Here is a 27569-nt window from a genome sequence, read left to right on the forward strand (position 1 = left end):
AGATATTTAATTAAAATGTATCAGTGTTCATAAAATCGTAATATTTATTTCAAATAAAAACAAAACAGGTCGCGTTTGTTACAACACTCTGCACTGACTAGGAACCTGCCCGGGCGCGGACCGGCCGGGCGCCGCGCGGCAGCGAGACCAGGACTTACAGACGATCACTTAACCTTAGCTCTCCGCGGAGAGAAATTTGTGCAATTTTTTTGTTTTTTATAATTTTTTATTTCACGATAATACTGTACGGGACTGCAGTCGAACGAGGAAAATACAGAAATGATTTAAAAATAAATAAGTAATATATAAACAAGGCCTTCAATGACTTAAGACTGAACTGATGGAGAGAATACAAAGACACGGACAAAGAAACTTACATGTTTAATGAATACTCGCGAAAATCTTAGATCTCAACTTAAATTTTATTCTTTTGTCAGAAATTAATTATATATATATATAAATGTGTGTGTTTGTGTGTGAGTATGTTGTGTGTTTGTGTGTGTGTTTGTGTCTGTGTTTGTGAGTGTGTGTGTGTGTGTGTGTGTGTGTGTGTGTGTGTGTGTGTGTGTGTGTGTGTGTGTGTGTGTGTGTGTGTTTGTGTTTGTGTGTGTTAACGTTACTAACTTCTAGTTATTATATCTGTGTAAACAATAATCTGAGTTTGAATAATATTAACAACCTGCCTTAACCTATCACTTGACGTAAAACCTCTTTGTATTCCTCTGTATATTATTCTGTCAATGTCAGCACCCTTGGTTTAAGTTAATATTCATAAATGTTCCGTCTTTGGCAATTTGTTTAACAAAATAATCATATATATATAGAATATATAGGAAACTGAACTGTAACGAAGGCTGGTACGATGATGAGCAAACAAGATGTTATAGAATAAATGCAGCGTGGATTTAAGAGAAAAAAAAACTGTAAAGATCAAAACGAAGGCCGCTTAGAAACATCTGAGTGAGTGAGAGGAACAACGGATGTGTGAAAGGGACAGCGATATAGTGTAAGTGTGCGCGCGTGTGTTAAGTACGATACACCCGTCTCGCTCTGACGCCCAGTGTGCGAGAGGGACGGCTTATATATATTTGGTTACGCATAAAAGTACTTCTTCATCTGTCTGCCGACCCTCGTCATGTTGGAGCAGAGCTCGCGGTCTCTGAAATCATAATTCATGTTTTTAGCACATATCTTGTCACCCCCCCCCAGTCCCAGCGCCACATGGTTGACTACCCCCCCCCCTCCTCCTGTCCCTGACCTACTCCTCTTAATTAATATATTTTCTTTATCATCTATCCCCTCCTCCCCCTCACCTGAGGTCCCCCCAGCCGCCATTCCCCTTGGTGAGTTTCTTGTTGTGCTTGGCCCCGCCCGAGCTGATGGTGGCGGTGACCCTGGCGGGGAACAGGTGCGGCCTGGCCTCCAGCAGCAGCTTCTGCACTTTCCCGATCACCACGGACGCGTTGCAGTTGGACTTCTTGTGGTGGATGCCGCTGGAAGTCATAACGCAGTCATGAAACGCCATCTAGCGGATCGCTTTTGCAATTATTTTAGACCGGCGGTTGTTTGATACGCGCGGGATATCTAAAATACCGTCCGTTGCGTAACTCGAGTTGTCCGAATATAGGAAAGCGGAAAAAACTTGCCGCCTGCGCCATCTAGCGACTTTTATCGCTCACACAAAACAACTTTAAAATAAGCGCCACCTATCGGCGGTCGAGTCCACCCACCACTCCCCTATATGGAAGACCCGCGGGCCCTTGCACAGTATGACCTTGAACTTGTCCCTCCCCGGCCGGTTCTGGGAGAGGTGCAGCAGCGAGTAGTCCCAGTTGTAGTCGTCGTAGTCACAGAACTGCTCGTGGAGGGACACGATGTCCTGGAACACGCTCCTGTTGAACGCGAACCCCATGTTGTGCATGCTGGAATGCCAGGGCGTTATTTCCACCTGGAAAATCGTTTTCCGTGGATATTATATCCGTTGAAGTATTCAGTCGTTTGATATCTCTATGGGGATAATAAGACACTGTGTTCTTTGCTTATTTGAAGGGTCTACTATGAGCTAAAATTAATTTAACTTAATTTATTTATGTTTATTATAGATTGCGCTAAAGTTAAAAAAATGGTCTCGCATGCATGAGTGATGACGCATGCATGCATGCACTGATGGTGACACATGCATATTTATTCTTTATCTTTATATAGCCTAGTCTTAATCACCAGTAACCTTCATATGTGTCTGTCCCTTACCACGAGTCTCACTAAACAGTCAATAGTTTCTCTCACAAAACTTCGTATATCTAGTATCGGTGTAGTTATATGAATAATACTGCAAACTATCTGTATTTGACACAGACTCGTTGTAAGGGAACTTGTGTGTTAAAAAACATCTAAAGTCAGTAAAAATTATAAATTATGTTTGTCCAAAAAGTATCGATCTCGTAGATGAGTATCGTGAATCAAATCGCTCTTAAAGATACAGAAAAAACATACTTTAGTATGCATTTTTTTTTCTGCAATTCGATATCCCTCCTGTTTACATTTGGGAGTCTCAGAAAAACTGTTTTTTTAGCTGAAAAAAATAGACTGCTATCGATTTCAGCGATCTTCATACAACTTAGGCCCAATACGAAACAAACTCAGAGATCTTCCCTAGAAACTGTTACGTTAGCTAAGGAAATACTTTCAATGCACATAAAATCACCATAATAATCATTACATAGGACACTACAGCTATACACAGAGCGGCTGGAACGGACCACTCCAGGTGTTGCAGGTTCAGACCCAGCTGTCTTCTATTTGATTTCTCATACAAAGGTTATTAATGTTAACTATAATTATGTTATCGAGACATGCAAAACTAACTAGTTATATTGAGCTCATGCACAAGCAAAAATATAGGCTCTAAGAAGTGAAGCTGAAATAACTTGATGTGGAACAGCTTTGAAGTTAAACAATATTCATTAGCAAAATATTCTGCTGGTGTCTTATATATAGATAGTGTGGCTGTAACGTCACGCGAGCCATGAGATAGGAAAGCGCTGATCCGTCTACACCAAATAATAAAAAGCTAATTGGTCAATCGTAAATAATAATCCACTAGTCCAACATCACTTAATAAGAGAACTCTAATTCCAAAAAAATCAAATAAAAATAATGAAACGTTAATCCATGAGCAAATACAAAAGCGCTAATCCCTATAAGTCCCCGGCGAGGCGTTCCACGGTCAAATACCTTCTGGGTGCTCCCGTAAAGGTTGGGATACACCTGGTAGTTCCAGTTCTCCTGGCGCCTTCTCCTCTCCTCACTGACGGCCCTCACCTGCTGTATGTAACTCAGCGCTATTTGCTTCTTTCTCTGTGCGCACATTTCATATAATGCGTTTGTGTGTATGTACGTTACGTAGACGCTAACAACAAAAAAACATCGCCGGCCGTGCGTTCGGCATATATATTAGTGTGTGCATGTGGAAGCGTTAATACTTGTCTGAATGAAACGATGTACGTGTACATATAGATTATGATTATTTCTTTATTTTATTTGTTTGGTCGTATTTGGTCATGTTTGTGTAGATTTGGTCGTATTTGAGCACTTTCAGATTCGAGTCCCGAGCTTACCTTATCCGCGGTACTGTGGTACTGGTAGGTTTTGAGGTACGTCCCCAGGCAGAGTATCTCACAATGCGGACAGGCCTTATCCCTGGTGGCTATCAGGAGATGTATCATGTGGATGAAGTCTTCCGCCACGTAATGGTCCTCCTCGAGGAACACCACCATACCTGACGGAAGACACGACCTTAGAGCACTTCGATATGTGTACTGCTTGGATAACTGCGGTTTATTTTCTGCATTCAGAAACGACACCGCATAGTACAAAAGTCCTAGTAGTTCGCTGGGTAAGGCATTCCTTGGCTGGCTTTCGTACGGAACGGCTCCTTCGCATCCGCATTAGATTTATTAATTTCTGTGACCAATGTCTGTTTGTTAACAACGAATACTGACCTAGCACTATTATTTGTCCTTAATATCAAAGTTTAATTCGTAACGTAGCAAGTAATAATTGTAATTTGTGTGTCTCTATCGTTTTTTTTAAATAAAATTCATCTGCTAATCGTAAATGTATCTATCATAATCTGTACTTTCTATATTATAACTCTCTTTCTCTTTCTTGTTCAATATGTCGTAGCAAGTCCTTTTATTAATAAAACACAAGTTTATCAAAAATACAATAATTATTTCATCTGCACATTTCAACATCTGTGCAATTAAATGGGGTATCTGTGCAATAGCCTATTCCTATAATATGGGGTATCTGTGCAATAGACTATTCTTATAATATGGGGTATCTGTGCAATAGACTATTCCTATAATGTGGGGTATCTGTGCAATAGCCTATTCCTATAATATGGGGTATCTGTGCAATAGACTATTCCTATAATGTGGGGTATCTGTGCAATAGACTATTCCTATAATATGGGGTATCTGTGCAATAGACTATTCCTATAATATGGGGTATCTGTGCAATAGACTATTCCTATAATATGGGGTATCTGTGCAATAGCCTATTCCTATAATATGGGGTATCTGTGCAATAGACTATTCCTATAATGTGGGGTATCTGTGCAATAGCCTATTCCTATAATATGGGGTATCTGTGCAATAGACTATTCCTATAATGTGGGGTATCTGTGCAATAGACTATTCCTATAATATGGGGTATCTGTGCAATAGACTATTCCTATAATGTGGGGTATCTGTGCAATAGACTATTCCTATAATATGGGGTATCTGTGCAATAGACTATTCCTATAATATGGGGTATCTGTGCAATAGCCTATTCCTATAATATGGGGTATCTGTGCAATAGACTATTCCTATAATGTGGGGTATCTGTGCAATAGCCTATTCCTATAATATGGGGTATCTGTGCAATAGACTATTCCTATATGGGTTACCTGTGTGACCAGCCGTACATTGCAGCTGATTGAATATCCTGTTCGCCTTCCACCACCAGTGGTGTTTCGTCTGCGTGTACTTCGCCTCGCGGTAATGTCCGTGGAGGTCCGGGTGCAGCGCGTTGTTGCATCTCAGCTTTATTGCTCTGGCGTGAGGTGTGTATTATTATTATTATGTCGGAAACGCTCGGACGTGACGTCATACTGAGAATGATCTATGTTTAGCATGAATCTTTGGAATACATGCAGGCGAAAAGAAAATCACCAATAAAATGTCAAGATATATAACGTATTTTGCTGGTCCTGGGTCGTCACTAAAATACGATACTCAACTGTTGCAGCTTCGCGTCCCGGGGACAGTCGTTGGGGTCTATCCCGGGGAACTCGTTGGGATGTGTCTGTATTGAGTGCGGATAAAATATCTGCATCACCTGTCACAATCATTACATGTTAATGCCTTCGGTTATAATAAATTGTGAGTGTTTCGTTATGCTATATGATGAAACTAGAGCTCGGCCGCGACTTTGCTCGCATTCGACACATAAATTTGTATTCTAAGAATATTAACACCTTTTTTGGGTACATCACATGATAATCAGTTAATTTGAGACTTTTTATTTATCATTGACAGTCGTCTCTCAGCGCCGCCGTAAAAAACTTAAAATGATTTCATTTAAAACAGAATTTTATTGCAATCGGTCCAGGCGTCTGAGATTAGCGCGTTGAAAAGAAACAAAAACCTAAAGTATCTATCATTAATTAATTTAAACCAGTATAAAAAATTACAAAACGATCCAAAAATTTTCATGTAACTAGTTCATTGACCCTAAAACTCTAAGGTGACTAAAGGTCATTGAACCCACCTTAGTGAAGTCGATACTTCTCACTAGACTGTTGATCTCCTCGTCGTAATAGTCGTGGGAGAAGATAAGGAGCGCCTTGTCGATATCACGGGCCTGGGCCAACGATACGATGAGATGTCTGAGGTAAGTTAGTCTGGTGTGAACCTGGAAATGATACGGGAATTAAATAAAACTAATATTTTCGGATAACTATGCGTGGTTTTATTATTTCAAAAAGCACACACTCTTGACGTGTCGGTTACTTCGCAGACGAGGTGAGAATGAGAAAAAAAAACGCGTAGTAATTAGTTTCATTTAAATGAATACTCGCTGAAGTCTTAGATTTGGATATATGACTTGATAATGAGATCTAAGATTTTCGCGAGTATTCATTTAAATGAAACTAGTATTATTCGGATTTACTACGCGGATTTTATTATTTAAAAACTACATAATCCCGACGGGTGAATCACACCTCGTCTGCCCGTGATCACGGTTGCTGCCAAGTAACCGAAACGTCGGGATTATATAGTTTTTAAATAATAAAATCCGCGTAGTAAATCCGAATAATACTAGTTTCATTTATATGACTTGATGTTTAAAGTGTTTAGATGTGATTAGTTGCGTCGAGCCCAGCGCAAGTTATATTCGGTAAGTGAGAGTGAGGCTACACTCACTCCGTCCTGACCTATCGTTTAAGGTCGCCGATTGTTGTAATTTTCCCTTAAATAAATATGTCATCCAGCGAGACTCGGAATATTTTTTGTAACGAGTGTCATGATTCGGGGACTGATTTGGAAATATGTATAACCTAGAGTCTAGACCAGAGTAACAAGTGCTAACAACTTTGGTTCGAGATAAAATAAACTACAGATTTTTGAGCTCTTCGCGACGAGCAATATTTACATAATGATTGATGCCATTAACTTTTTTCCGACACCCATCTCTTGTGCAAGAAATCCGAAGAAACAAAAATCAGAAAAAAGGTCACGTATTACAATTCCTATTAAGATTTTTTTTAAGACTTCACGCTAGCCCATAAACTTCCACCGACTATCATCTTGGGAGACCAAAAATAGCTCATCTAAAAAAATAATAAAATTTACGTCATAAAACAACCAGGTTTAAGTGATGACCGCTAACTAAAAAATGTCAGAAATCAATAAAAAGATGAGTGGTGTTTAAAATTTCGTACTTTTCGAAACAACTCTTGCTAGTGTAGGATAAAGGAAGTTCTTTTCGCCCCAAAATAGATTGTTTATAACATGTGAATCAAAGAGATCTTATGTGTAAAAAATATACTCTATTGTCCAAAAAGTTTTGTTCGTCCGATAGACATTGTTCGTCAAAAACGGGAGTGTCAAATGTAAAATGACATTTAGGTCAATTTAGATGGGAAAATATTTATTTAAAACGATTTAGAAAACACGTTGGAAAATGTCCGATGACGAATTAATAACTTTGGTGAGGAAACTATTTGATTTTTAGACGGGACATTTTCAACAGCAATCCCATCCGGCTCCAAAGAAAATACAAGCCTTAGCCGGTGTACAGAAACGAGATGAGTTTTAGATACCGCGACAAAACGACGACTCATGTGTTTCAAAGTATGAGAAACAAAAATATTTCCTCACACTTGTAACCGTTCAGAAAAGCCGTTAATCATTCATATTGGAAACGACATAGAATTGTTTTGTTCATGTTAAGACTCTAAACGCGATATTTCTTATTTTTTTTTTTGGTAAAATTGTATTAAACTTTTATTTTTATTGTTATATGTGAGGTTTAGAATGACAGTGACACGGAGTACAAAAAAATTAATCATAATGAACTTTCTATGTATTTTCACAGTCAAAGGTCACATCCAAACAGCCAGATCACGCTCACTATACTTCCAGGCCAAAAAGAAATCCGAAGCCCCACCACCCCGGCGGAAGCCCAAGAAGATCGTCATACCGCGACGTGAACCTTCGACAGTGGTGCCGCCCCGCGTCCCCGTGTACATCACCCCGGACAAGACCGTCTGCGTGGAATGCCCGTGCTTCCCGCCCGAGGATCCATACGCTAAGAATAAGTATGGAGCATTATATCCGGTCTGGGATGACCCACCATCCCAAATACAAATCAAGTATCCCTTCAGTTGCTAGTAGAGCTCACGCGTTTAAACTGCAGTGTAATTTTATGATGATAAATTTTAAGGATACGAGCACTTCTCTGTTATAAAGAGCCTTTGTTACGTGGAAAGACGAAAAATATATATCTGATATTATAATAGGTACTATATTAAAAAAAATAATAATCAGAATGTTTGGGAAACTCCGCGAATATTTTGCTAACAATATTCTGCATCTAAATGTGTCCTTGTTTTTCGTGACAAAAAAACTTAGCCGATATAGATTGATTCGTATTTTAACCAAACAAATTGGTATAATTTTTATGTCAAAGACGGGTTTTCATTTTAGAGACTTTACACTGTAGGTATATTTTTTTTAACTGAATCTTGTTTGCGACATTCGATCCCACTACCACAAGGAAATAACGTCCCAGTCGTCTTAACGATCGAGCTATTGTGTCTGTTTGTAAATCAATGAAAATTATAAAATGTTTTATTCATATATCAAACAGGTCAGGGGAAAATAAAGTAGGAATTGAGGTAAAATAATTGCAAAATTATTCCAAAATATATAATTTATAACCTAAATCTGATATTGTGCTAGCTCTGGTCATCACCTCCCACCCATACGCCAGCTACGTTTTGTGTAACACGAAAAAACTTTCAAGGATTTCCAAGGAATTCATATCTAGGGAACACGTTACAGGAAATTGAATCCGTGTCAAAAGTCACCGAGGACGTTGTACGAATTATCAGCGGAGGTCGTTGACCGCTTGGGATTCCCGCCGGCTTTGGATTGGTCGGAAAACGAGGTGGCCGATTGGCTGGCGACCGAAGTGGGATTCCCGGAATACAAGGTTAGATTGTTTAAGCTATTCTTATATATAACTAGCCGCCCGCGCAGACATGTGCTGACAGAAGACTAAAGTTAATATTAAATAAATGCATCGTTCCCCATGGACCAGCTCATGCATAATCCAACAATAGACAAAAATAAGTTAATTTTTTTTATATACTAGAATACTTTAGAAACTTGTTGATGCTCATTCCAATGCTTTATGGTATACAATATTTTCTGTCTGGTTTTTGGCGCGTAAACAAATAATGCTTGGCGTTGGAAGAATTAAGTATGAGACGATTAAGTCGAGGGTAAAATATGTTTTTTTTTTTTAATGTAATTATTATAATACAAATGATTTTGGGAAACAACACGAGGTGATGAAAAAACATTCTGATCTTGATAAAGAACTTGATTATAAAAGCTAGGAGGTGCACCTTCGCATGTATCTGGCAACGCTTGAAAAAGAGCTCTCGCTGCGTGTTGAGTGAAGCGACCTCAGCGGCCCTAAAATTGTGATTCATGGTCCTATCTATTTTATTGTTTTTTGATATAAACCACCCCAGATGACTAGGCTATCGAACAAAAAAAAACCTCGACTCGTCAGACAATCGCTGGGCGAGATTTCCTCCGTGGATCAACGGCCTGAGTCGCCAGTATAGCGCTCCTCTCGCTTCGCTCGCTTCACTCGGTAACCGTGAAAGTACATCATTTCTTGGAGTTAATCCAAGTAAGGAAGGTCTCAGCCTGAATGATGAAGTGTCCTTAGACCAGATAAACCACTAGAATTCCACTTGTGGAACATCATATAAAGATTAGATCTCTATTGATATTTTATTATGAACTATCCTATTCGTTTCGTCTTTTAGGATTGCATCTTGGACAACCACATAAACGGGAGTCGCCTGATAATGCTCGAAGATTCGTTTGCGCTGACAGAAATCAATGTAAAGAACTTCGACCACATAAAGGTAATGTTGCCCGCAACTGCTGAACAAACTGGTGGATGTGGAGAAAGCTGGCGCATTCTGAGCCAGCAGCTCACAGAATATTACTGACACATTGCCATAAAGATAGTCTTCGCTAGCTCATGTCATTGGTCAGGAATTTTATTGAACTAATAAGTCATAAATTAAGTACAAAGGAGTAATTACTTCAGTCAAATTTATTTGAACATTAAAAGAGGCACTGGAGTGCTCGGATCATTAATTAAGAACTCTCTGATCAGGTGATAACATCAAAAGTAAGAGAACTCTACAAAATGGAGTTCGTAAGATTCTGTCGCAGCGTGGGCCTGGTGCCGAGGAGACCACTCACACACTGCACCTGGTTCAGGTCAAGGACGGGGCCGAGTTGGGGGATCAGGCAGAATTGGACCAGGTGAGTGATGTGACCTTGAAATGTTTAAATGAAACTAATATATTTCGGATATACTACGCGTGCTTAGTTTTGTAAAATCATCATCATCTCTGCCCGTGACCACGGCTGCTGATAAGTAACGAAAACTTCGGGGGTATGTAGTTTTCTACAAAAATAAATCACGCGTAGTATATCCTAAAGATATTAGTTTTATTAAAATGAATCAAACTCGCGAAAGTCTTAGATTTTCTTTTGAACCAAATGTACTCTACACTCCCAATTGTTTTTCCATCATATCTCTTAATGAAAAAGATGTCATAATCAATCGTGTATGACAAGACATCATCATTCAGGGTTACGTATACCCTTCTTTATTTATCAGTACAGCCTGAATGATGAGGATTCAACAAAATATAGCCTTTTCCTGCTAATGCCTGAATTATTGGGTGATTTAATGGAATTTTATTATCAAATCTACGGGTTGATGTGAATTTTTTACGTATCCGTGACACGATGGTCCCGGGATATTCTGGGTCTGAATAGTCCGCGCGTTTAATTTGTTTGAAATGACGTATAAATCACGTTAAAATGTCACGTCTGTCTGTTTGTAGAAGCGACGTGCTCCGTTGGATGAAGATCGTCGGACCTGCACCAGTTTATATGGACCACTGGGATCTGGTTTGGTATTTAGTAACTATTAACCAAATATTTGTACAGCCCGCGATAAACTAAAGTTAATTACGTCCCGAGGTATGAGCGGTGTTAGAAATAGAATGACCTGACAATGACTTGACTCACACGTGATGTTTGAGAGGAATTTATCTTAAGATCATGAATCCGCAGCTGTCCTAATTATTGTAATAGATAAATTATGATAAAGCCTTTTCAAATATTAGGGCTTATTAAATATCCATTTAGAAATTTGCAACTACCCTCCAGAGTATTCAGTCCTAATTGTTTTTTCACTCAAGCTATGTGCGTCGACTCTAAGTAATGAGTATTGTGTACTTCATATACTTCACCGTAGTAACCGTTAACCAGTAAAGCGACTTCCGGAGGTTGTTACTTCGATTCTCACCCGTGCCGATAAATTTTTCATTCCATATTTATTTTGTTTGGTGTTAAAAACAGAATTATCTATTTGACTTGAGACGAAATCTCTCAGCATTCAATGGATTCACCGTGCGGGTGCCGGGTCCATCGTTGCAGGGAGAGGAGCTTCAACAGTGCCTCGGACTTGCTACCCAGGTGTAGGTTTAAGGCCCCTATCTAACGCGCGTTAAACGCTCACCTCCACTGTCCAAGCTCCTCTCTTTACCTAACCAAATATGAAACGAGCCTGCTAGGGCTGCCTTCGACGTACGTTCCAAGAATTAACTGATGTCAGTTCTTGACAGGCCCAACTTTTGTTTTTTCTTGTATGTATTTTATACTGTTCCTGAAGCGTTTTCATCCGATCAAATCATACACATTGTGGTATCGTCCGACGTATCTCGGGATAATTATATCATGTGCGCTATAAACTACTTTATCTTGTAACCGTCGTAATGGCCGGTGACAAACTCGTTATTCCGCTTGTTTTAGTGTGTGACTAGCAATTGTACATACAATTTTTTATGGGATCAGGTTTGTTACTAAGTGCCTCGTGATAATCGACTAGGAAAGTCTTTAAACCGGGCGCCTTATGGATTTTGACCATTACTCTTTATTCGAAATATTGCTATCAGAATTTAAATGCGTACATATATAAATATTTTCAACAACTTTGGCCCATTGCAAACCGTTACAAGGAAAATGTTAAAAATGCAGGACTATATAAGTAATATCTATTAAAGGTACCAAAAGCCTGAATTCCCAAAAACGCTGTTCGGTCGTGTTGATCGCAGACAGAGCTTTCTTCAGATCCCGCGCTATAAGCCCACGGATGACGTCTGCAGGGAATATTTGGTGAGCATTTCGCGTTTAAATGCAATACTTTTCTAATCTATCTTCCGCCCACAGTTCTTTGATTTATTTAATATAAAGTGACTGGACTAATTGACATGACAGTGTTTTTGAGTAACTTTATTTGTTTTTGGATCACCTGAAAAGCTTACAGAATACAAACGTAGCAATTCTACCATCTAGTCAAATTCATTAGTCCCAGGGGCCGAGTTATCCGCTTAAGCCCAGCGATGAGTATCGTCGTGTTAATAAAAGCCTCTCGTAAACGTTTTCTCATGCAACCTTCAATGTTGATTATCCAAGACTCCTGTAAGAATGTCTCGCAACAAACACAAAAAGCTAATCTTATGCTATTCATCATCAGGCACCAAGAAAATTCAGAATCCAAAAAGGTATACCAGAGTCCCAGCAATACATCTGGATGGAGCACAGGCCGGAGCCGAAGAAACCGAAGAAGACCAAGAAGACCCAAAAGAAGGAGTCGAGGCTCATGCCGAAGAAGATCAGTTTGACCGGCCTCACCGGGACAGAATTCATATTGGCGAAGCGAAAGATGCCCAAACCTAAGTTTTTGGACTAAACACTGAAAATATTTACCGTATCGCCATGATTTTTACAAAAAATAACAATGAACACATTAAAATTTCTAAAGTATTTTATAATGGCGTTCAGTGAATTTTCCTGTAAAAATTTTCATTACGAAGACAGATCGTTTCATCCGCTGTCACTCTGCCGCCGCACTGACCTGTATCGCTATGATGATGGTGTCGTTTTGTACCGGTCCAAATATATCTTCGTTGTATATCGTCTGCGCGTCGTTCATCCTGTCTATGGCTCTCCGCATCTCCGTTATGTTCTTTGGGCCGTAGCGCTCTGTTGAGTTACCTGGAAAATTTACGGATGACACCAAATTACTTCCTGTCAAATCCGATCAAACTGTCCGGTGCACCAGATCACCCACAACGCCAAAGTGGCTCAAACAATAATTTGTTTGGTCGAAACTGTAACTAATGTAAATTTTATCATGTAAAAACCCTTTTAATGATGTGTTTGGTCACAACACTCGTGCCGCCTTATACATATAATAGATCACAACAACGGCAAATAAATGAAACATCTCATACCAGTAGTATTTTTTGAATGGACGGTGAGATACTTGTGTAGCTCCGGGGGCACCAACGCGAGGACCTGCTCGGAGGTGTCGTTGGAATTCATCAACTCCTCTGGAAAAAGATGTTCCCTATATTCAAGGATGTCCCATATATTTTGGATTACACTTATATTGGGATCTATGTACAGGTAATTAACGATCAACCCACGGAGAGGTAATACCTTAAAGATTTGGGGTACTCTATCTAGTGGAAGTACAAAATTTAGGGTACTTTACCTCCATAACAAATTTGAATCAGCTGATACAAATACACGTAAGTATCACACAATTCTAGAGGCAGACAAAGGTTTTGATCAATAAACAATAACCACTACATGTTTACTTCGATGATTTAATAATGTTTCTATTTATAAGATTTTATTATTGTCCTTTAAAAATATATCATTAACTATTTTTTTTTTAAATAATGAAACTATTATATTATATTTATCAAAGGTTTTTTATATGCAGCTGAACTTTTTAAGAACACACGTAACAAGTCTCTCGAGTATTTTCATATTTGTTTAAAACAAGCGTACATTTGAAACATAGATTACAGGGTCAAAGCTTTTATCCCTCGGACAACAAATACTGCGACAGGAGATTGGAAGGGGACGTTACGAACAAAAAAAACGTATAAGTGAGGACAAGTTAAATATTTAACAAGCATACAAATGAACACCGGTTATCCATTAAGATAACAACTAACTAGCCATAAGAACGTGACTAAGAAATAGAAGTGTTTGGAGAAGTCGGAAATTTTTTTAAATTTTAAACGCTTCCCGTCTAGAAACGTAAAAAAACAAACATTTCTTTCAAAGTTATTCTGAAGTTAGATAGGAGCCTCTTAAACCTACAGCTGGGTCGCAGGTCCCAGGCACTGTTGAAGCTCCTCCCTGCAGCAATGGACCCAGCACCCGCACGGTGAATCCATGGAATGATGAGAGGTTTCGTCTCGTCTTTTACACAAACAGGTCTCACGTGGGTCCATTATTTCAGGTAAACCTCATCTCGTGTGTGATTTCAAAATTTTTTATTTCTATTTTGGTTATATTCAACGACAATCGGATGCGTGGAATTCGTGGAGATACGTTCGCGTTCCGGAGATAGTGAAAACAAGCGGCAGATAACACACGTACATACATCCGTTGACGAGTTAATTTTAAAACTCTGATAACGAAACATGAATGTGAAAGTATTTGTTCTGATATTAAGGAATTGCTCGAGCGGTGAAATAATTATCGGATGACGTCATCGTTTTGACAGTTGTTTTTTTTTTGACATTTCCCGAGCCGTAATCACCTGACATTAGTGGTTTATGAAGCTCGCTCGATAGCCTAGCTATTCGGCTCCCAAGGCCTGACCTTCGACCTTTAACTGTTGAAATGTTTTGAGGTTAATTTCATACATTTTCTGGCGAACACACATCTAATATAAATTGCACGAGACTCTGAGATTTGTTCACTAAATAGAATTATCACATGTATTCTTGGAGACAGCTCCAGCTACAGCAGCATGGCTGTGAGACGCAGCTAATGTTAAATCTTATTGCTAAAATGACAAATACAAAATATTTTTATCAACCTTCATTCCTTTACTAACTAGTGAATTTTTGTTCCATCAATAATAAAATATTACCAAAGGCGACAAGAAAGAATCGTAAACAATATTCACGATCAATATTTAAGTGTGTCACTGCCATCTTTTTCGTTAATATATTTTTTGTAACCCAATTTGCTCGGCCTGAATCACGCGATTACTAAAAAATAACAGCACAACAAGATTAACACAAAACTCCCACCTGGACTCGACAAAAAAATAAACACACAAAAAACGCAAATGGGGGGAAACAGAAATTATGCCATAACATAAAAAAACCTGATAACGGCGGGTCCATTACAGTGAGGTTCCCTGTGTTTATCGCTGTGATATATTCTGGAAAATTATAGAATTCTAGGATTATAGATATTCAGATTATGAAGTATCCACATGTATTCGGTTTTAGGATTTATGAAAACACGATATTTAAATGTGCCCAAAGCTTTTAAAGTGTTTCGTAATTTTGAGGATCACGTCATCGTTAAAAAAGATACAGCAGTATTAAATTAATATTTTCTTTATTGAATCCTAATTAATAGGTTAAAAATAAAAAAAATTACAAGCGTCCTATAAAGATGGTCCAGAATTTTATAAATTTTGACAAAATTGACAAGACAAAAAAACTCGCAAAAAATGTTCATTTTTTAGATAATTTCAGTACCCAAACAAGTTCTACTCTTCAATAGATACTATTACAATATAAAGTCTTTTTCCTTTCATTTATTTTTCTTATCAACCGGTCTCCTCAAGAAGACCAGGGCCGTCTCCTAACAAATCTCCCAATTCCCTTACCAACGAGACGAACAACAATTTCTTTCCAACATCGGCTACTCACCAGCGTCTTTGTCCATGGCCCCGTTGGTCGCCGCCAACATGATATGAAACCACACACAGAAGAGTCCAGCTATCACGACTACACGCAGGAAGGAAGCGTACCGTATCCGAGGCATGGCTCAGGGTCGAGGTCATCGCTCAAAGGCTCTCATCGGCCCAAAAAAGCTTCCACATTTTTGGATCTGAAAGGATAATCTGTTGTTGGATTATTCTTTCAAAAGATGACCCTGTTCTGGGGAGAAGGAATTGTGTGGAAAAAATATTTTTATCTTTTAGTACATCCCTTTGCGTAACAAAAAAATCTTGTATAAATGGCACCTGCGAAGAGGAGTTGAGGAGGGAGCTATAATATAACATGTTCAGATTAGTTTTCCTAGTAGTACCACGAAGTGCACAACATTTTAAATTGCTCATTGATGCCATCAATGTAATTCTTATCAAAAAATCGTCAGACGCTATAAGTAGTGTAATGTTAGTTTTGATAATTCCAATGCATCTGCTGTGGTTTTGTTATAAAAAATAGTTCAGTTTCCACTCTCATTTAAACTCATAAGCCGCGTGACGTCACCGCTTTGAGAGTTTAAAACAAACCGACGTGTAAGAAATACACCATTTAACTGTTCATTGTTTATATTAAGTGCTGAGTGCACAGGACCTTCAATATATATGCCATAAGAAAGGTCCGTCTGTGGCTACAGAGCAACATTTTTCTTCGTGGGCTCGTTTCAGTAAGACGTGAGTTCAGAGTTAACCATCATATAATATGATTATAACCTGTGAAGATATTAACAATGAGTATGTTTGTTATTCGCGATGACACTACTGAATTGATTTTAATATAACCTCTACAATGTGTACAAACATCGTATAGGATATAGAATGCAACGTGTCTCTCCGTGTAGTAAAGTCACGCGGACGATAGATGGCTCTGACGGTTGATTAACATATAGTAAGCACACTAATTGTTTCTCTTTGAAGCCAATTCAAAGCACGAACGAAGTCGCGGGGGGAAGGTTAGTCTGCATGGTTGTTAGCAATGACAAATGCTTATCGTGAATCTTCTGGTTCCCAAGGTGAGGTGGTGGTAGCGCGGTGTAGGACATTTTATACATACAACGATTTAACGCGGCGATGTTTGGAAAATTTTATAAATATGCGTCACGTCACAAGCAGCAAAACAAAAATATTTTAACATTCCTATGTATGTTGATTGTATAGTCTCTGGTGTGTGAAGCGTCTGAATCGAATTTGATGAAACTATTTGTAGTTTCAAGAGAACTATATATTTATAGCAAGAATTTTGAGTAAAATTTGGATTTTTTACCACGTTGGTATTAAAACATTACGAAAGTTTAAAATAGTTTCAGGAAATTACTAATACAGTAGGTTCGAAAGTTTTGAGTGAGTCTGTTACAAAAAAAATTGTACGGATTTCGACGAACTACTTTACGTAGGTATACCTTCGGAAAATTTTGTGATAATTATTATTTTTAAAATCTCCCAAATTGAGAATATTAAAAATAACTGATAACATGAGAAAAATCACGGGGAAAATCTTGTATAACTATAATATTTTGACATATCCCAGTAAGTATAAAAAAAATATTACCTATCTTAACTTATGACACGACAGCTTAGTACTCGTAACGGCTGAGATTGGACGTACCCCGGGGACAGCGGGTTGAAATCCTCGTATTACAAATAGTTTAAAAAAAAAACCTTGCTCTCGAATGGTCTTTGTATAACATTTAAAAAGCCTAAAGGATACTAAGAATTTCGCAACTATCCATTGAAATAAAGCTGAAATTTTAGGATGAATGTCAGACATCCTCATCTTAACTGAGTACGTAGTTAAAACAATAAAAACCCCGTAATAGATCATAATATATAACTTTATTTCAACCTAAAGCAAACCAGTTGTTCATTCTATTCTTGGTTCTGATGTCATATAATCCCTGTATTTTATAAACCGACTTCAATAAATGATAGTTACGTTTTTATCTGCACGTCTGTATGTTCGCAAACATTGTTCCGTGATAACCTGTGCTAAAGATACCGTCAATATAAGGCTTCAACGTTTTAATGGCGCACCGCTACATTGCGTTATAAATGTTTTATTGCTGTGTAGTGTCTATAATCTTGTGTGTGTATTATGTCATTCTAAGCCTTACAGTTAGACTTAAATCTAAGAGTATTTAGACACCACTGACGGACGGTGAAGGGAAAACATCGCGAGGAAACCTTCAAATTATAAGTTTGAAATCGCAAATCCGCCTTCAGCGAGCGTGGTTAATGCTCTGACCTTCTCCATGTGAGAAGAGGACTTCGCTCAGCTGTGGGCTCCGATAGGCTGATGATGATGATATCGTTTTGTCTGTACTATCATGGAAATACCATCTGCGAATGATGACTGTCGGGGTTCAGATAACATATGCATATATTAGTCAACCGGCAGCGCCATCTATCGTCCGTGTGACTTCACTACACGGAGAGAGACACGATGTATACTGTATCCATATATGATGTATGTATATATTGTAGAAGTTACATCAAAATCAATTCAGTAGTTTTATCGTGTAAATACGAACAAGCACACAAAGAAAATAGTTATATTATATATATATATATATAGAGTGTGTGTGTGTGTGTATCACGATGTGCAGAACAAAAGCTATTCAGTGCCCTCGAGCCTTCAAGGTTTTCCTTAAGCCATAGTTTTGTAGAAACAAAACGAATAACTTGTAAATAAACATAATAACATAAATAATGCAGACGAAGCCGCGGGCGAAAATTATACTTCAACATGTTCAGTCGAATTTTAAAAGCAATGAAGTTTTCATTTAAAAAATAACGAAACGCATTTTACATACAAAACACAAAGTCGAGAGAAGCCGCGAGCGGACGCTAGTGAAATAATTAAGGCGAACTTATAATAGAATGAAAGCTAGAGTACAAATTAAGTCCACACAGATCCAAACGAGGACGAGATGAAGTTACACGGCCTCAAGATAACTATATATAAAGTTATTTATAACACAACACACTATTTGACTGTAACTATTAACTGTCAGTATCAACGTTTTTAATTCACAACTCTTGATATCTGTCAAACTTAACTTCAAACTGTACGTATAAAAGTTCACGGTGCTCACTCTAACTTAGAGACCTACTAGACACCATCGGACGAGCATTCGAGATCTTCTCCGAGGAAGAAATTCTATTAAAAACAAGCCATCAATTGTTTGCTTACTCCTAGTTTGAATCGTCACTACGTACGTAGCGTTAACAGTTTTTCATTTATAAAACATATAGTATTAATATTGAATGAGAGACGGGAAACGCTTCGTGTGTAGTATGTTCGTGCGAACTTATACTAAGCGTATATTCACCTGCATACAATACGACAATGTTTCTTTGTAATAACGTATACTTTATTACGACTGTAATTTACTAAATTATCAAATAACTTTTACTAATAAAATTATCAAATTCTCATGAAACACTCGAAAATTATATCTATATCTAAGATGAAAATTAAATATTATTCTCTATAAGTATTAAGACAATCATTAATATACTAAAACATACCCTGACTGTGCTCGTTTATTTTTTGCTGAATTACATTGAATGAAATTCAGTAATTATTCTAACTTGTCATCGCAACAGGTTACGATACAGACACAGACAGACAAAATTATTTTTTGGAGTGTAATTTCTTACGCGACTTCCGACAAGGTTGCGTTAAACGTCCAACGCTCCTGGGGTGGGGAGGGGGTAATAAAGAGAGAGAGCGAGAGGGAATGCGTGGCGTGCGAACGCATGCGGGCAAACAATTGTGACTTGTAAGTAATGTTAATGAAGTCTGTCTTAAAGAAACACTTAAAATTCCTTTAAAATCAACTTCTACCCCCTCCCGTTTTCGTTTCAACATTACTAAGTTTCACTTCCGCGCGGAGGGACTCCACTCACGAAACAATTTTTACACATCTTAGTTTTACACATCTTAGTTTTGCATATAACGCTCAAACGCTATGTACGCGACACACAGACATACACACACACGTAATTATTATAAATGTCTCTCATTGTGAAATTTCCAAGGCGAGGCCATATCAATGTTAAATTACACTAATAGGCCGTACCAATTGTATTATTAACTCGGTTGGCATATGTTTGATGACATTTTCATGACGAATGGGAGACGCTGTCGGCGTACATACTATGTGTCTCATCGGGGTTTACTTGTGTGTAACTATGACAACGGGACAACGAGACTAACAAGACAGATGTATAACATAAATAAATATATAAACGACTGCATTTAATGAATTTTCTTGTATCCATTCGAGTGACTTCCGTCTTCCCATATGGTTTAGATTCACCTACAATCCCGGTAGATGGCGCTGTCTGTATGTAGGTTATTTAAATCGAAAAGCCCACGACGTAGGTTACTATATGTTTCAACACAGTTTATACATCTCTCCGAGTGCGACTTAGATCAACACGCGGACGGAACCGCGGGCATAAACTGGTATAAATATATATATATTAATTTTAAGGTAAATCCTAATACATGAGCTACAAAATAAACGCTCAACTAGTTCTATAACCCGGAACCGCTTCCATCTTTCCCATTCCATTTCCCCCACACATGTGTGCCCGCCCTTATGAGACCTTGAATTTATAGTCTATTCATAATAGTGACGTAATTTCCATATCATTAATTTACAGCTAAACAAACCTGTCACGCGACGCCGTTATAACGATATTATGTTGACGAAGCGAACAGCAAACTGTAACTTTACACGTGCGAGTACATACACTAAAATGTATGTGAACACTATATATATACACACACACAGGAGGGCACACATATACAACATTCTTTACTCACAGCGGTAAAAAGCCTTGCTGTTTGAAATACGAATAAATAATGACGAGAATGAAAGACAACGCTACGCTTCTGGCGGATGTATATATGTGTATGTTCGTTTGTTCGACCTGACCTCAGTAACTGCTGGTCCTATTTGAGTGATACTCTCAGTGTCGTGTAGCTCGCGTCAAGGAGGTATACTTTGTGTTACAGTAGAGGAGATAAAGCCGGATCAATAGCAGAGTGTTGATATAAAACGCTCGGCAATACAAATATAGTATTAACGAGACAATCACACGAGCTCCGGTGACGCCAAGAGACGAGCTGGCCTTCCGCTCTCACTTATAGTACAGTGATGAGTGACACGGCCGCAGCGGTCACAGAGCGCTGATATACAACGTGCACGGACGGAGCCGCGGGGGAAAGCTGTAACTGTCCAACTTACCGTTTGATCGTACGAGCTGTAATAATCTAAATTGTGCTGTCCCGTTTTCAAGTAAACCGAGATAAGTGGTGTACTTAAAGCACCCGACATTACACCGCAGTTACACACCACACGGAATATACAAACAGAATAGGTGCGTTCAGTGTAGCATCAAATACATAAGATAACCGTATCGAAAAAGGTCCAGCCTCCTCGTAGATCAGACTAAACAGACAAACGGACACTCACAATTATATTATAATAATAAATAGCGAATCAAAGCAATATCTTCATTAACTTAATTCTCGTAATAAATCGATTATCAGAATCGATTCCTGACTTATTTTACATTTTCAATCAACTTATGAACTTTCGATGGTTAGCATCAAAAATAGTCCACTCCTGTTGTAAGCACTTTACCAAGCTGCGTATATTTGGACGACCTACAAAGGTCACCCTCCAGAGGTCACCCCACCACAGTTTTCGGCGATTTTAACCTCTGACACATAGGTACGGATTGAATATCTCATAAATTAATATAAAAAATACAAAAACAAAACTCGTTTGTTGATAATAAAACACAACGTAATCAGTAAACTTACTGCAAGTGTTATCGTAACTACATACGCAGCGTTGACAGTTTGTCATTCGCAACTCGCACAGTATTAATGATCGAGACGGGAGACGCTTCGTGTGTGGTGTTGCGAACTTAGGATAAGCGCACTCGTTTTGTGTTAGACGAGATAAAGAAAGTATCTTTTTATAATAGGCGAAAACTCATCTCGTCTTCGCTGTCATTCACACAAAGTAACCGAAACGTGTGTAGTATGTAGTTGAATCAATCAAAAACGCGTGGTAAATACGAAAATACTAGTTTTATTTTTAAGAGAAAATAAAAAAAATACTATGTCCATTAACCGACCTCATGATGAAGAGTTCTCCGACGCGGATGCTCTCTCTGACTGATACTTAATTCCAGTCTCAAGTTTCAACCCAATTGAATAATGAACAACAGCGCCTCCCTACTCCGCTTGCTATTTTTTCAAGACACTGAATTTATCCCAAATTTAAAATATACATATATATTAATTATCTATGCTCTGATTGTAGCATTTTATTTGTCTGTCTGTCTGTATTCTTTTCAAGTACAGTAACACCTCTTTTCTCGTGCGCGGCTTTTCACCAAATGGCACGTTACTAACTATTGACAGTGACATTAGAGATACACGTTTCGTGAGGACGTATCGTTTATGTTTGTTGCTTAATAACGCAAAAACTGCTGAACATACTATAACGATACTTCACAGTAATGTAGTTTGGACGTCAGAATAGGACATAGACTGTAACTTATGCCGAAATTCCGAGTAACTTAAGCATCAAGGCATTAAAGTTGCTTCATATATAGTGACATGACGACGATAGATGGCGCTGGGTGGCGAGTAACAGCTATTGTATTACCACTTAATACATTTTTATCTGAGCCTAGTTAAGTTGCCGGGCGAAGTCACGGTCGGAGCTAGTATATATATAATTGAATGAAAACCTGTCTCAACGAGATTCCATTGAATTAACAGCACAGAATGTTGTACAGTTATGGCAGATTATATAACACTAGAAAGTATTAATTAGGTCGGCCAGCGAGACACGTGACGCGTCCAACGATACAAGATAATTTATGTAAATAAATACAGTGTACACGTGTATGTGTAATTATGTATATTTGTAATATTATAATTACAGCCTTTTCTAATTTATATATATATAACAAAATATATTTTTTTTATTTCTTTGTTTGTCCGTGTTTCGAATGTTCTCTGAAGGGTCTGAACAGATTTCGATAAGATTTTCATCGGGACATTCCATTAGACTTATTCTATCATAGAAAATTCATTTATTTTTACCAATTAATACAATAATTAACTATCTCGCGGACGAAGCCGCGGGCACAGATAGTATAATAAATATTGCCAGGAACAATACTCGACTAAATTGTTTACATTTATTATCTTGTTTCGTTGGAGTCTGTATGTTTATAAAATTTACTCAAAGCAACATAATTTCAAGTTTCAACGTGCTCTCCCAATCAATACCTTTTATGACGTAACAATATGACGTCATTTAATGTCTTTCACCGATGGACCGGTTGTGACGTCACCGCTCACTAAACTTTTAACATTGCAAAGGTTAAATGTGTGTATAAATTGACATGAAAATATAAATTTCGTTTTTTTATAGCAATCTATATTCAAGAGCAGAAATAATGTATTAGCTTTTATATCAATATACTTACTCCTAGTTTCCATCGTAAGTAAATACGTAGCGTTTACAGTTTGTCATCTATGACTCGCTTAACACTATTAACGTAGATTGAATGAGAGACGGGAGACGCTTCGTGTGTAGTGACCATGCAAACTATGCTAAGCGTACTAAATTATATTTTAAGCCCAAAGACTACTAATTTAGAAATAAAATTTCTACTCTGATCTATTCTTTGTATATATTTTTTTAAATCAACAATGTTAACGCTTAATGATCCGGATCTTAGAGCCTTGAGCGTCACTACTTTGTGTCTAGTCAACTAAACGCAACCTTCACGCACTAATGTCTTCACGAGGTTTGTCGCGAGCCGCTGATGAATGAAGGCCAGAGACGTGTCCTGGCGGAGGAAACACAGATACACTCGCCCGTCCCCGCGACTCTCCTCGCATTATTTGATACACTAACAGAGCCTCCGTGCGTGTAATAAACATTGTCTCTTTATCTTCGATGATTTTATTTAAAACAAAGTCGATGTAATTCTTCGTTCAATAACTACTGGAACTAAGTAACTGTATAAGAAGTTATACTCAGAAAAAATATTTGTTATTTTTAAACATTACTTTCTTATATATCACAAAGTATTAACGTAGTTTTCGAAGTAAAAACTAAAAACGCCGAGTATGTAGCGTGTTTACGCGAACACGTGTTAAACTGTATTCTGATAATGAAGAAAATTAAGAAATCTTTGGCGGTAGTTGATATACAAGTAATAACAGGACCAACTGACAGACATTCACATCTCGTCTGCCCGTGATCACGGTTGCTGAAAAGTAACCGAAACGTCGGCACTATATAGTTTTCAAAATAATAAAATACGCGTAGTATAACCGATAAATATTAGTTTCATTTAAATGAATACTCGCGAAAGTCTTAGATCTCTCCATTATATATATATTGTATATTATATACTTATATGATCATCATCATCATCATCAGCCTATTAGAGCCCACTGCTGAGCAAAGGCCTCTTCTCGTATGGAGAAGGTTAGAGCACTAATCACCACGCTTGCTCAAGACGGGTTGGCGATTACAATCTTATAATTTGAAATTATAAGACCAGGTTTCCTCGCGATGTTCTCCTTCACCGTCCGTCAGTGGTGTCTAGATACTCTTAGAAAGTACATATGACTCGGAAAAGATCACATTGGTACTTACCAGGTTTCGAACCGTATAAAATATACACTTATATGTTGTGTTAAATTAAATATAAAATCACAACCTCTGTATTTAGACCAAATATTTTACTTTAATCGAGTAATCGACCGTACAATCTGATAGCAATAATTTGATAACATATCGATTAGATTATATGTATATAATGCAACTATTAATATATATATATATATATATATATATAAATTTATGTGAATCGTCGCGACGTCTTATCTTCATGATAGTGAGCTGGATTGCTTCGAGCGCATAAAACCACCAAGAGTCAAGCAGAAATGCTTGAAATGTTTACATCTCAAGGGTTCGTGTTTAAAACACATCAGTAAGTGTCAATATTAAATTCTTCGAAGATGGAAGTAATAAAAGAATGTTAATGATATTGAATATAAAAAAAAACTCTGTAACCGCGGTACAGATTTTGATGGGACTCTTACTGGCAGACAGTTGATTAAGGAGTTCGGATAGTTTATAGAGAGTAGAGTTTATTAAGAATTTTTTTTTTTTTTATAAAATATCATTCGAAGTCGAAGGCACAGTTGGTATGATGAAATGTTATGAGAGTATCAATCGTGAGTATAAAAAAAATTAGTCATTTTTCATTCTCTACGACTAGAATAGTATCAAATAAAATATATAATTTAATTAATAAATTATTTAAAATATCTTCGGTTCTTCAGAAAAAAACAATTCATGACAAATCCGTCACCATATTTTATATGAATATAAATTTGGGTCAAATATTCGATAAAAAATATCAAGTTAATCAAACAAAATTTAATATTTCTCATAATTACAAAAAAATATATATAGATTACTTATAAAGGTCTCTTGAGACAGATAAAGTTAAAACCTGGACTACACACAAATACAGGTAAACATTAAGATCTGAACGCGAGCTATTTGGCAAGACTCTTAAGTGACTTTTTATTTGCATTTTTCATTAGTAGGATTCTTGTATTGCAACAAAAATGCCAGCAATGTGACTTTATTTAAACAACATCGACTGGCTGTCAACGTGTGGTCCGTTGACATCATTTGGAACACATTATGGCGGGCTGTCAAAAATATTGACATTTCGTAATAATTTTTAATATCGAATTAAAACAGTAATTAATAACATTTGTAATCATATGCCAACGGAATCCTGGAATAAATTAATTTCTGGTATTTCGTATTTGCATAACAAAACATTTTTCCTTCAAAATAATACGACCGTAAACAATTAAAAACGTGAAATGCATACGAATATAATCGATTAACACTACACAGTGTTATGTAAAATATAAAGTTGATAAATCTTTTCTCGGACAAATACTTAAATCAACATCCCAAGATTTCAGCATCAGCTCATCATCTGGAAACTGATACGCTATCTATGTTATTATTATCTTAACATACAACCTTCGTATTGGTCTGAAATTTATTTATATTTAACTAAGCTTTTGATCGCCACATCGTTTCGTAATGAAGTTCATACAGATATGCATGAAATGTTATATCAATACCGGCTATAGTATATGTCGCGTGACTTCACACACAATACAACCGTCATAACCACGCCGTATTCCGATGTACAATCTACATCACTGTAATGTTTCACTAAAATTCGTCTAGTAATTTTTTCGTTTCACATTGCAACAAACATAAATAGCTCCTCACAATATTTCACATGTACCTAAATGCTGTTTTCAGTGCTTCTATGAATAATAATTTAAACCTCACTTGTTTTCATTAAAAAAAATATATTATATATATATATATATGTAGTATGATTAAATTTATATGTAACCGGACACACTCATTGTCCGGTAACAATCGGTTGCTTATCTTAAAAGATAAGCTCGAATATCGATTGTTATAATAAATTAAACTAATTAAATACCCTGACTTGTTTCACACAAACTTTATATAAATTTATATATGTCTCTTAACAAATATGTATGCGTGCATGCTTATCCGACAATGTTATGCAACAAGATTTTTCCTCCACATTTATTTATAATGTGTTTAACCGATAACAAAAATGTTAGTACTATATTATGTAAGTTTATTTGTTTGTAACAATGTAAGTATGAAACTAATTTATTTGTTGGAAAAAAAGATACTTCTATCTATAGATTGAGGGCCCTCGGTTAAATTCTCAATACACACATTCGCACACAGACACACACATATATATATATATATAATTAAATTACTTTTTTTATATAATTAACACATTCACTAAGCTATAAAAGTATTTAAAAATAGATTCGACAGAAAAAGGCACAGACACATTAAGATATATGACACGGTTTATTTTCTGATAATTTTAACCTACAAAAGAATTTTTTTAATATTTAATTGTTTATTTTATTTCAATATCGTGATGTATTTGTGAAGAAAAAAATCTCCAGCAACATGTATGCCAGTGTCAACATTCTAATCTCAACACATTAATCTTGAGTGCATGCTTCAGCCTATCTTTTATGTTTGGTTGCGGAAAGATTATATTATATTCTGACTAAATAACAATTATTACAAAGATATACTTTAATATTAAACTGACTGTTATTCTTATGGCCTAAAATATTTTAATTTTATTTAACATTTTTCTTAAATCTCGGTTGTTTTACATCAACCGATCTCCGCGGACGAAATAATATGTTATATAATTAAACAAATAATTAAAAAAATATCAACTTAATCATATAATTAAAATTATTTGAACATCGTTATTTCTATTAAAAATAACTCATTTATCGTTAATGTATCTGTAAAAATTAATTAAATTGCATCGATATAATTAACCGTAAAACGAGGTATTGTAAAAAGTACCTATATTATGTTTTACGGTTATTTCATATTATTAGTATTATGCGTGAATAATTACGTACTCACCATAACACAAACTCGTCCAGCGTACACATACAAGCAGCTTGCAGAACAGAATATATTAACAATATAAATATCACATCATACAGCACCATAAAATTATAGGATAAAACTCTCATTTATTCTAACGTACGCTTAAAATTTAACAATACGAAACTTGGATTAATATTTGTCTGTTCGTAATCACATGATTTAAATTGATTACTTATATGAAAATTATATATTACGTGCTTTTTGAACTATGCTAGATCGCTAAATAATATATTTTTTTGACGT

General features: G+C 36.8%; 2 protein-coding genes across 8 annotated transcripts; one reads left to right on the forward strand and one right to left on the reverse strand.

Annotated features, from left to right (window-relative positions):
- Window positions 1-26: 26 nt before the first annotated feature.
- Window positions 27-27550, reverse strand: LOC116778359 (alpha-1,6-mannosyl-glycoprotein 2-beta-N-acetylglucosaminyltransferase). Of its 6 annotated transcripts, none has more exons than XM_032672346.2 (13): window positions 27300-27550; window positions 15635-15815; window positions 15079-15135; window positions 13175-13273; window positions 12796-12935; window positions 5818-5961; window positions 5288-5385; window positions 4955-5100; window positions 3618-3778; window positions 3235-3357; window positions 1731-1948; window positions 1314-1493; window positions 27-1159 (listed from the first exon to the last, which is right to left on the reverse strand). In XM_032672346.2, exons 2-13 carry the CDS (start codon window positions 15747-15749, stop codon window positions 1093-1095), a joined length of 1548 nt encoding a protein of 515 aa, XP_032528237.2. In that variant the 5' UTR covers window positions 15750-15815; window positions 27300-27550; the 3' UTR covers window positions 27-1092. The 6 variants fall into 6 exon arrangements, with proteins under 6 accessions (XP_032528237.2, XP_061381910.1, XP_061381911.1 ...); XM_061525926.1 differs by lacking the exon at window positions 27300-27550 and adding an exon at window positions 24405-24425; XM_061525927.1 differs by lacking the exon at window positions 27300-27550 and adding an exon at window positions 20640-20657.
- Window positions 7135-12653, forward strand: LOC116778360 (uncharacterized). 2 transcript variants are annotated; one of them, XM_032672348.2, is made up of 8 exons: window positions 7135-7260; window positions 7695-7870; window positions 8616-8766; window positions 9617-9718; window positions 9976-10127; window positions 10718-10789; window positions 11942-12053; window positions 12415-12653. In XM_032672348.2, the coding sequence occupies exons 1-8, from the start codon at window positions 7234-7236 to the stop codon at window positions 12628-12630; spliced, it is 1008 nt and encodes a 335-aa protein (XP_032528239.2). In that variant the 5' UTR covers window positions 7135-7233; the 3' UTR covers window positions 12631-12653. The 2 variants fall into 2 exon arrangements, with proteins under 2 accessions (XP_032528239.2, XP_061381914.1); XM_061525930.1 differs by lacking the exon at window positions 11942-12053 and having other exon boundaries at window positions 12415-12644.
- Window positions 27551-27569: the final 19 nt, after the last annotated feature.

This window comes from Danaus plexippus, chromosome 31 (genome assembly GCF_018135715.1).
Source record: "Danaus plexippus chromosome 31, MEX_DaPlex, whole genome shotgun sequence".
Classification (NCBI taxonomy): Eukaryota; Metazoa; Arthropoda; class Insecta; order Lepidoptera; family Nymphalidae; genus Danaus; species Danaus plexippus.